Raw genomic sequence first — 12,415 nt, 5'->3', positions numbered from 1 at the left:
ATGTGCTTAAAAGCAGCATATAGTATGGCACTGAGTGGTAACAATGAAAAGCATCTGGCAACAGAGGCAACAGGACAGTCACAGAAAGGGAAACGGAATAGAGAAAGCAGTAGGTGACACCAACAAAGAAGCAGCAAAATGAGAAAAAAGACTGAAACATAATGTTAGAGCCAACCCAAAGGAGTAAATGTCCAGTAATCTCAGTAGAGGCCAAAAGGAAAAAAATCCCTTATTATTTAGAATTCAGCCTTATAAACAACTAGGCTGTAATACAACTTTAACATATATTAAAGAAAATATTTATTAATAATTAATTCATCCTAGTATTCCTAATTCCTAAAACTGCTCTGGTTAAAAGGATGACAAAAACTAAACTATTCTAACATTTTAAATGAGTGAAATAAGTATTAATATAGATAAGTAGGTTCAAAAATGTCTAACTTAAAGATATGGTCCAAACTTTAATTTATGAAACATTATTTTATAAAATGTTAAGAATATCATCAAACATCATAAAATAACTCAAAGGAGAAAATATATATACACACATATAAATACATTATTGCTCAACTGAATAATTTCAAATTTTAAACGTTCCATATCTTATAGTTACAAATTATTGTATTTTGGCAGGTAAGAGTTAATGAAAAGTTAAAGTTTTGACTAAATATAGGCTATAAATATGCATTACCTCTTTGGTAAATTCCAAACGTGATTTCATATTCAGATTTCCACCAAGTCCCCTTATGAGATTAATAATAAATTCGTCATGATCTCTGCAACCATGTAGATGTGACAAACCATTCATCACAGTCCCAACCAAACTTGTTTCTACCACATAGTCGTTCTGTTGATTAAAATCCATGATACAGACAGATAAAAGGCAAAGATTAACCAGTAAACACAGAACCTTACAGACTGATGTTCACACATCTTTTCAATAACCATTTTTAAACTCACTCCACTATTCAAACGGTAGAAAGTTTGGATTTCATTTAATTTTTGTATATACTTTGAAAATAAAAAGTAATCATGAAAGTACAATTGTGTATTTCTAGCTATCAGTGCTACAGTCCTCAAATAGATACATGGTTTATTTACTTCCTAAACCTGAAGAATATTTTTAAAAAAAGGTAAGTTAGTGAGCATTGTTCCAAAAAGAATAGATGTTCATTTCCTCTTTCTGATAAAAAGAAAACAAGAGGCAAGAGCTAGATTGATGGCACCAGAAAAGAAAGGTTAGAAAAAGCAGACAGAAATGAAAAACTATATGAGCTTTCTCTGAGAGAATTTTTAAATAGAACTTCTGGACTTAAGTGCTGTGTAGATGGTTTGATCTGTAGGCCCCTCTGGGGCACCTGGTTAAAGAAAAAAATGGCTCTCAGTCTTTCCATAAATATTTACTGAGAACCAATCATGCATTAGGATCTGTATGTGGTGCTAGGTTTGTTTTTGTTTTGTTTTGTTAAAAGCTGGAATAAACAGAGTCCCTGTCTTCATGGAGCTCAAGCATAGTACAGGAAATGGTTAACAAATTGTGGTAAGAGCTACAGGGCAGCAGTACAGAATATTGTCAGAAACAGTAACTCAGATTGATGGCTCACGGCTTCTTTAAAAACAGGTGACATTTAAGCTAAGACTGAAGGCTAAGCTTTTGCAGAGAATATAGCACATGCAAAGAAAAACATCACAGTTAAGGAACTAAAAGAAGTTATGCCTAAGTAAGCAAAGAAACAGTGTTTAAGTCAGAGAAATAGGCAAGAACCAGAGTGCAGAATTTATCAGACATGGTAAGGAGTAAAAACTTTATTTGCCTTGTCTTTAATATGTTTTTTATAATAGAGTAAAATGACACAGTTTATATTTTAAAAGGATCCCTCTGCTTAAAAAATAAATATTTTTGGGAGAAAGAAGAAATGGGAGGAAGAGCAGGAAGAAAGGAGAAGAAACAAAGAAATCTAGATAGACTCATGCTAAGAGTTCCAGATTTTAAAGGTGAGATAAAGGAAACGTACATATTTTCTTCTATATTTTCTTATTTGCTGAATTCATAAAAGAAAGCAAAGATTTACCCCATAGGCTGAAGAAGAGAAAGAAAAAGGAAGAAAGCAAAGTTCTAGTTATAAATACAATTTATAGAGAATTCATTGTAGTATACCTCAGAACCTGTGCATGGTGAACAAAATACAGGATAAAAAGAAAAGAACCCTTAACACTTTAAATAAAACAAACAAACAGCGATATGACCTCAAAACATAAGCCATTTTTCTTTCCTAACCGAATCTTTGGTATTCACTCTATTATTTAATAATCTTATCGTGTTGTCATTTCTACAGTCACAAACCCCTATATATACATAAATACATTCCATCTAAGATGATACTCCTATTCTAACATTCACATATCTATGAACAGATTACCTCAAAGTGTCTGCATTGGAAAGCTTTGTTAGGCTCTGAATGTTTTATACTAATGAAATAACATATCTAATGAAAAGGTGTCATGATGCAGGCATCAGGTATATAATTAAGCACAATACTATTACTCATTTGCTATCTCTTAACATCATACTTGGTTCTGGGGACACAATGAAGAGTGTGATAAGCTTGGTCCTTGCCTTCAAGGTGCTTAAAGTTTAATGTGAGCAGACAATTATAATACAGTTGGTAGACGCTGTATGTTGCTACAGAAGCACAAAGGAGGAGACAGCTCAGTCAGACTAGCAGCTAATGGGAGTGTTCCCTTTCCTAGGCCTCCAGGAAAATCTACCTCACTTGCATCACTTCCTCACAAATCTCTATTCCTCTATTTTCATTCTTACAAAGTTAGGAAAGAAAAAGGTTGAGAAAACCAAAACAAACCATCATTTCTCTATATCTTGTTCAATCCCAAAGTATTGACCTCTAAATCAAGTTCAGATTCACAATCAGGTACTTTCAAAAAACTCACTGCTATTTATACCCTCTTTTTTGTATATGTTTTCATTTTTCATAAAAGCAATGGCATAAACATGTAGAATATCTGAACACCTTCCATGGTCTTCTTTGCATGCTAAACTTTTTTCACATTTCAAATTCAAAATCAAATGTGATCTCCTTTTAAACCTCTTCTAAATGACAGGAATATTCTTTTCATCCTGCTGAATTGTGATTATCTGTTTGCATGTCATTTTCCTCCATTAGATAAACCCTTCTCAAGGAAAGGAATTATCTTGTTAATCTTCACCTCTCAAAGTCCCTCTTGTATTATGCTTCACATATGTTAGATGTTCAATGTTTTCTTTAAATATAAATTGCAAATAATTCACCATCCCTTTTCTACTTTAGTGTTAACTTCATATTGTTTTTAACCTTATATATATCATACATGATATATACATATACCATATACATGCGATATATACATATACCACATACATGTAATATATACATATATCATGTGCATGTGATATATACATATATCATATATATCACATGATATATGTGATATATGGGATATATGGACCTACAGATCGCATCCATGTGGATATATGGACCTATAGATTGCATACATGTGGCTATATGGATCTATAGATCCATACATGTGAATATAGGGATATATAGATCGCATATATGTGGATACATGGATATATATCACATATAGGTATTTATTGGTATATATAGGTGTGTATATATAGGTGTACATATGTATATCAATACCTATATATCATATATACATATGTCATACATATAGGTATTTATTGGCATATCAGTAAAAAAGTGGCAGCAAGATGGTTTTTGCTAGTAAAAATTAGAAAGACATTCTAGTAATCAAGATTTTTAGGTAAGCAGTGTGAAGTATTATGAAAGAAGTAAAATGTTTTAAGACTAATACAATAAAAGGTTATGCTAAGAGATACAATAGTTATGCTAAGAGATATAGAGGAGTAACAGTGACAAAATCCACCTCTCACCTCACCCCCACATTCCAGCAGAGTTCTAGCACAAGGCAGTTAAAATAAGGATCACTCTTAATCATACTTCTCACCTCGATTAATTATGAAATATTATGGTTAATTTACCTGCTTTAAAACCCATTGTAAAGCCTTTTCAAAATAATCTCCAATCCAATTTTCAAGACTACTTCTATATTCGGTAGGCTGATTCCTCAACCAAGATTTTATCAGAGAATTAAGATCTGTCTCTTCATCACTGAAACGAATTAGACAAATAAAGTATTAGGAAGAAATTATCAATTTACCTTAAAATAAATTTCTGCTCCAATAAACATTATTCTACACGTATATTTTGTCTGCTAGCATACAACAGGTGGCTTTACTTTACTATGTGTATGTGTGAATAACAGTTATGTCTGTGTGTATACACACAGATATAACATATAACACACAGATATAAATATACAAACACACATGCATATAGGTATATATACATATATGTCATTTTCTATAAAACAAATTTCATCTATTTTATTATAAATGTAAACTAAGTAAGAATTATATATCTACACAACCTACTCTACATAGGCTCTACATAACCTAAAGTAGTCTAAACCATTCCCACTCAGAGTGGTCTGTTTGTTAGAAATGTAAAATCCCAAATCCCTCTCCAGACATACTAAAGCAAAAATCTTCATTTTAATAAGATCCCTCAATGATTCAAATGCACATTAGAGTTTAAAACGCACTGATCTAAACTGTAATACACATCTTTAGAAATATTTTTTCTCTATCCTACAAAAATCCAACTACCTAAATTCCCATGCCACTATTAAAATTTAAAGATCTTCCTAAAGCAAACTATAAATCCTTTAGCAAAGCACATCATTATCTGGGCAAAATCCAATTATTTCACCAAAATCCAATTGGTGAAATAATATTCACATCTTATTCAAAATTATACCTTACATAATTATAAAAAATTATAGTAAAAATAATTTATATTATTATAGAATTGACAAGAGCTCAGGATTTTTGTCATTTATTCGTATCTTCTACCATTGTTTCATAGCAATTAACAAATGACACTGATGCCTTGAATCTCTGCTCTCACATTTTCTATCCAGTCTAATATGAAGAAAAAAAACTGAAACATCAAACAGGATAACAATTAAATAACATTAGATTAGCCCAAAGTAAGCTCCTTCAGAATAAAGAGTTTCTTACCAATGGTATTATCTCAATGTCTATGAGACTATATGTCTTGGTTTATCCAACACAACCCTGCTTCATACCAGCAGTCCCAGCATCATTAATAATAACATTCATTTCAGTATTAAAAGGTCCACATTTGGCCTATCACATAGCAAGTGCTCAACAAATATCTGTTAAAGGAATAAATGAAGCCTAAAACTAAGATATAAGCTGAACACATAGCAACAAAAAAGTTAATATGTATTTGTATTTTACATGAAATCATATACATTCATTATGCCTTTCACAATACCTGATTCACCAACGATTTTCAACTCCTCTACAGAAATATGTGGTCTTTTTTTCTGCTAAATATGTATAGTATTGTACTTACTGCTTAGTTCACTTATATTCCATCTTGTATAAATGTTGGTTTATTTTCCCTCCTCTATGTGCAAATATTTTCCAAAAACATTAGTTTTACTCCTTTCCAGCTCTCTCTCCCCTAAGGTGCATAGTTTAATACCATATATATAATATTTAACAAGTAGTTTAAAATTTAACCAAAAACTTACCTTTATTCTATTTTTCTCACAAGATTATAAGAACACAACTAATAAATACGATAAATTGTGTGTCAATGCTGCTATGAAAGCTGTAAACCCAAAATTATATTATCGTTTAATAATACCTCAAAATATCAATTGAAGTTTCTGGCTAATTTAAAGTAAATGTTTCCGACAATACTGTCAAAGAAGTAAGCAACTAAATAATTTCAAAACATGATTTGAACCAACTTTATTACATTGTCATGTGTCATACAACACCTAAAATGACTTTAAATAGTCCTAAAAAAATTAAATGCTATACAGGATGATAAATAACCAATTGGAAAAGTTAAATAAAAGTTTCTTACTTATGATATTACTAATTTTCAAAAATAAAATTGGTGCAAATATCCATGCTCTGGTATGTGACTATTTTACATGATATCTAAAATTGGTTTATTATTCATTTTCAGTCTTGAAGCCTCTTCCAAATATACTGAAGAAGAAAAAAATATTAAGTAAAGAGGTATTCAATTTGTAAAATGAAAAGACTGGGTCACAGGACCTACAAAACCTGAGTTAGCCCTAAAATTCTATGAATCTAAAATTAAATAGATTAAATTAATTAAATTCTATAATTAAAATATTGCTACTTAGCTTTAAATTATTAGCCTCTAGCTCATAATTAATATGTTCACTTCTCTGAACTCAATCAAAATACCTCAACAAAATAATGAGAACAAATTTTCTTGCTGTTTCATTTAAACAAAAATAATAATTATTTCATAATTGTGATATAACTAAAACTGCTAAAATAATTCAATTTTGTAATAAAACAGGAACTCTCTGAATTAATTAAAATCTAACAAAAAAGAAGTTAATCATAAATGGGAAAAATATTTATTCATTATTCACATCACACTTACTTTACTTAATATGAAGCCAGGATAATAAAAGAAGAATATTCTAATATAATGTATACAATAATCTATGGCTTACCTAAGAAAGATCATTCCCATTCTAGATATTGTGGCTGGTGAGGCACAACTTAAATCATGAGTTTCAAACACAAAGTTAACATTTGGGCCAAACTGAATCCTTTCTCCACTGGGCATAGTGAGTAGTCGATTGTCATCCAGAACAGAATTCAGAGACTCTATCCATTCAGGGTCAATATCACCATCACAGATTATCCATGAGCTGACATCTATATTCAAATCAAAACAGCAGAGATAAAATAAAAATAGATGCTGTGATAATAATTAAAAATAAGGACTAAATCAATTCTTAATTTTCATATGAATTTGTACTGTAAATATGCTGGAGAACACACAGGCAATCCTGGCTCAGCTGGCCAAAGACTCAGATATATATCATGTAATAATACTTTATCTATAAACATAAAAATAGGCAATTTCACTTAAAAAGATGCAAGGCTTAGGTATTTTTATTCCCACAAGATATTCTTCAGACTTGTGTCTTCTACTATGTCATGAGAATGTACAAAGGCTTGCTCTGTTGTATATCTTTTAGAAAATACAGAAAAATCCAATTTCCAGTGCCTTGCATGAGAAATAAAAAGTTCACCACTGTCAAATTTTCTTGACATATAAAAAGGTGACCTCAAAGGGGGAAAAGTAGTGACCAATTGTATACCTAGTCTTTCCAGGGTTAAACCTTTTTTTTTCCATCTTTCCTAAAATGGGAGTGGTTAATACTATACTTGGACCTTTGAAACAATTCAAAGAGGAAAATTTCACTGATAAAAGTGTGAGAAATACATGAAGGTAATAACTGGCCTTTACTTAATGTGGTATTATATAGAAAAAGAAAAGACTACATTGAAAAATCCCTTCCAATGCTTTCACTTACTGCCTTAGAAAAATAATTATTAATTAAATTATAACCTGGCAAAAAGTAGGGAATCTCCTCTGATTCCAGCCAAAAATTCTCTTAAAAAACCAAGTCAACAAATTTAGACCAGGAAATCTGCAGTTTTACCACTTAAATTTTCAAAAGTATTCAAAATACTTTATTCAAACTAATGAGTTAATACTGTTCATACACATCAATTTTAACCCCATACAAAAATCTGTCATCTTGTTTATTTCTCAGGCATTAAAACATAAATGCAGTAAAGATTTTATAATCGTTCAGTAAATTAATCTAGTTGTGAATTACAATTCACCCAATTTACTCTAAGTTTCTACTATATTAAAAATAGTTACAGAGTTTAACTGAAAATGATAGCATTTCTTGGTCCCCTCCAAAGTAAAATATCAAACGTACACATTATAACTTAATTATGACTTTATGGTCATGTAGAAGCCTTGATAAAGACAGAATTATAGACAAATTATATCATTATCTAAGAATTACTAAGTAAAACAAAGAAGTATACATAGAGACTAACCTTGAGGTTCCCGAACCACTTGACGAGCACTATTTGTCAAAACACCATCAGACCATTCTCTTGTGTCCATGTCAATATGGCCTAATAATTGATATCGAGGCATAGCTTTGGGATTCATAGTATATTGTTTCACTACTTTGCCAATTTTACAAAGCGCGGCCCTTAACATTCTCCAAAGCGTTGATTTTCCAGCACCACTTGGACCAACAATAACAACTCCCATCCTCTGGCATAACTGTTCATACAATTCTAAAGCCTTTTTGATCTAGTGGGAAAGAATTATGTTCTCATATGATTTACAATATCCAATGATACTTAGTTCTGCTTTTATTCTGTAACACTTGTTCTAATGTGTAAATTAAGCCTTTGATTTCTTCAGTGGAAGACATAGCCTAAAATGTAACAGAATACCTAAATAAATCTGAACATATTTACAATATAATCTTTAAATACTTCAATATTTCTTTAAAAGAAACAAAGGTGCTTTCCAAGTTTCTAAGTTCAAAAAACTTGTATGAACAATACGTTTGTTACTTGCTCCACTCATTCACTCATTCAAATATATTCATTATTTTATTCACTTATTTATCCATTCACTCAGTCTTATCTTACTTCTCTCCAAAACTGAGGGCAAAGTGCTAATTTTGAACAATTACTTGCACTACATAAAGAAACCCGCTTAAAAAAATCGTAAGAAATTATCAAAGTGAAACTAAATCATATATATAATCAATTATAAAATACATATATATGATGAATCCATTACACACTACGTACTCTAACAGGCACTAGAAATAAAATGGTGAGCAAAAATATGTATGGATGGCCAGGTGCGGTGGCTCAGGCCTGTAATCCCAGTGCTTTGGGAGACTGAGGCGGGCAGATCACCTGAGGTCAAGAGTTCGAGACCAGCCTGGCCAACATGGTGAAACGCCATCTCTACTAAATATATAAAAATTAGCCAGGTGTGGTGGTGTGCACCTGTAATCCCAGATATTCAGGAGGCTGAGGCAGGAGAATTGTTTGAACCCGGGAGGCAGAGGCTGCAGTGGGCCGAGATCACACCACTGCACTCCAGCCTGGGTGACAAAGCAAGACTCTGTCTCAAAAAAAAAAAAAAAAAAAAATATATATATATATATATATACACACACACACACACACACGGATCCTGCCTTTCATGGAGATTACTATATGGTGGAGGAGAATCAATACTAAACAAATACACACACTTGAAACAAGAATATATGATAAGAGCACATAGCAAGAAGATCAAATCAGGACTTGAAGATCTGGGAAGACTTCCCTGAGCAAGTGAGATCTAAGTTGAAAGATAAAAGATAAGTTGAAAGATGAAGGACAAGGATAGTTAATAAGGAATCAACTAGAAAAAAGGATCAATCTATTATAAAATATTCTTGACAGTTACCTGATTGGGTATAATTTCATAATTGGCCTCTTCAAAGACCTGCTTTAATGCAGCACTTAGTTCATCATATTCTACTTCTTTCAATTCAATTCCAGGAAAGACATCTTTAATCAGTGCATCAAACCGGGTGCAATCAGTAAACGTAAACTTTGACATTGTATTAAGCCTCAGTGCTTGTACCACAATATGACTTTCATTAGCTAGAAAAAAGTTTCATTTTAAAATTATTTATTATTACTTTAATAATGACAAAAGTTTTAAAATATTCTATAGCCTTGATATGTATTATTAATCATTAAATGCACTAGAATTTAGTAACATTTAAAGACGTTACATCACATGAATTGGCAAGCTTACTTTAGTATCTTTTGACTGCTAAAAAGTAAATATCACTAAGTAGTTATAAACTCTTTTCCATAGAATTCAAATCACAGGGTACCAAGACTTTAATTAATAATAAAAATCATCACTTATATTTTCATAGTACTTCACCTTTTATATTATATGATGTAATCCTTTTAACAACCCTATAAAGTAGGCTAAAAAGTATTACTATTATTATTCCAATTTTACACCTGAGAATGTTAAGTCTCTGAAGGTTTAAGTGACTTTCTGAGAAGGCACAGCAGTATCACAGCTGGGATTCAATTCCAGATAAACTAATTCCAAATTCAGGTACCTCTCCAAAGACACCAATATCATCTCACAGTTTATGTCCTAAGATAAACAACTAACAAACTGAGCAACAATCTTTGATCGGCCTTGTTCAAACTTGGTTCACAAACCCATTCTTAAGCCAAATGCAAATACTGATACCACTGCCAGATGCTTATTTTCACAGCTATTAGCTGCTGATTGGTAAGATACACAAAATCAAAGAAACTATTGCCTGGCATTCCTCTATAATTGCTTAATATTTTCATGCTTAAGTATACATAAAAAGTCTGGACTTCTCTAAAGTTTATTTCAAGCACTGAACTCATAAGCCATCTTTATTTATTACAGATATGGTTTAAATATTTATTAAAAATCACCAAATATAGACAACTAAAAAATGGTAATGTAAGCACTCACAAAATAATTGTATCTACCCAGGCATATGCCAACCTAATAAGACAGCTAATGTAGAGGCCATTTTTAAGAGGCACACTTTGATCATTTAAAGTCCAAAGAGGTAATTTCATGTGGTCCTTTTTTCTATGTTGTCTCTATTTTCATAGTCTTTTAACTTACTTTTCAATAGCAACCTGAAGAAACTGATTATTCAGGCTTTCATGAATGTACACCTGCACAGGTGCGGGAAATCATTATTTTTATGTGAATAAAAAACCATTTATTTCATCTGAAAAAGTATAACAAATATATATAAGTCTGCATTGAGCTAAATAAATGAGTTAATGAATACATAAATGAGGCAGAAAAGACAAATCTTCTTTACAGAAGAATTTCAAATAATATATGCGAATACCACCCCACCAAGGAGTGGAGCTTAATCCTTTCCTCGCCACTTTGAGAGTAAGCTAGATTTATTAACATGATTCCAAAGAATAAAGCCAGGAGGGTAGAAAATAACAGCTTCACATTGGAGAAACCTGGCAACACGACCATAGCCAGGTGATGAAGGTTAACATAACTAGTGATGTCAGATGGTTGTTATATACCCACTGATATGCCGCAGTAAGAAAGACAGCCCACCTCTGTGGTATTCTTTCCAAACATTTATAACCTAGTCTAATCATAATATACTAGCTTTAGAAAGAGAAAATCCTACATGTGTTTCTAAGGTTTCTGTTCTTGTTTCAAGACAAGACAAATTATCAGGTTCTACTCTACACCTACTGAGTCAGGACCTTTGGGGGTGGGGTCTAATAATCTGTTTTAACAAGCCACTAGGTGATTCTAAAGGACATTAAAGTTAAAGAACAAGTGGACTTTACATATTACAACTCTTTAATATTTAACACACATTAAAAGTTATTATAAAACATCAGGTAAAAACTGGAGAAAACCTGAATAAAGTAGGACATTTAGTTTAAAAACAATGTATCCAAATTGGTTCATTAGTTGTGACAAATATACCATACTAATGGAAGATGTTAACAACAGTAGAATTTGGGGTAGGGTATACAGTAATCCTTAATACTGTATCTACAACTTTTCTGTAAATCTCAAACTATTCTAAATTAACGCTTATGTTTTTGAAAATAAGTTAATGTATTTGGAACAATCAATCATACCATTCTGGGTAGTGCCACTTTTCTTTAGCTGTCTAAGAAGATTTCCACTTCCTCTCAGGACTGTCTTCAAAGCTCTCAAACCCCAATCATAATGTTGCTGAGGTGTCAAAAGTTCCCTGAAGTAGAGACGTGGAAATCAATGCATCAAATAGCTAGAAGAAATTACTTTCATCATCACATCCAAAGAAATACAGAATATAACTACTGACACTTAGAAATGAATGTTGATATCCCATTAATTTATATAAGGGAACCAACCACACAAAATAATCATTCAAGTAAGCTGTTAAAGATGGACGGTTCTCAAGGGTAAGATAAAGCTTTTATGAATAAGTTAATTATCTTAATGAAGATACCAAATGACAATTACCTGCTACCCTTATGCCTAAAGCCTTTAATCAATCCATCTTGCTCTCAATCTCTGCCACTGTCTAGTTTACCATTATCTCTTAAGTGATATGGAACAGAATTGTACATTTTCCCAAAGAAAGTAAATGTCAGTTTCTATTACCAGAAATAAGACATAAGAAAAATTGTGAAGGATTCTTTCCGAAGAACAGTAGCTTGTGTGTGGTCAGCTGGTAAATTAGTTCAATAAGAAACATTTAGCTGAAGCAGTCTAATATAAACATTTTGAAGAAAAAACTGATCAAATTAATA

General features: G+C 31.6%; 1 protein-coding gene across 2 annotated transcripts in view; it reads right to left on the bottom strand.

The window, feature by feature from the left end:
* Positions 1 to 12,415, bottom strand: part of DYNC2H1 (dynein cytoplasmic 2 heavy chain 1) — a 357,072-nt gene that overhangs the window by 284,442 nt on the left and 60,215 nt on the right. For both annotated transcript variants that reach the window (XM_025357391.1, XM_025357392.1), the window contains exons 36-41: positions 11,756 to 11,871; positions 9,519 to 9,718; positions 8,090 to 8,354; positions 6,676 to 6,883; positions 4,061 to 4,190; positions 692 to 847 (exon numbers count right to left, since the gene is read on the bottom strand). In XM_025357391.1, coding sequence (XP_025213176.1) covers positions 692 to 847; positions 4,061 to 4,190; positions 6,676 to 6,883; positions 8,090 to 8,354; positions 9,519 to 9,718; positions 11,756 to 11,871 — 1,075 coding nt within the window. The remainder of the gene's footprint in view (positions 1 to 691; positions 848 to 4,060; positions 4,191 to 6,675; positions 6,884 to 8,089; positions 8,355 to 9,518; positions 9,719 to 11,755; positions 11,872 to 12,415) is intronic.

The sequence above is a fragment of the Theropithecus gelada genome, chromosome 14 (assembly GCF_003255815.1).
Source record: "Theropithecus gelada isolate Dixy chromosome 14, Tgel_1.0, whole genome shotgun sequence".
Taxonomy (NCBI): domain Eukaryota; kingdom Metazoa; phylum Chordata; class Mammalia; order Primates; family Cercopithecidae; genus Theropithecus; species Theropithecus gelada.
Note: the sequence above shows the minus strand (reverse complement) of the source record. Positions and strands in the feature narration are given on the sequence as shown.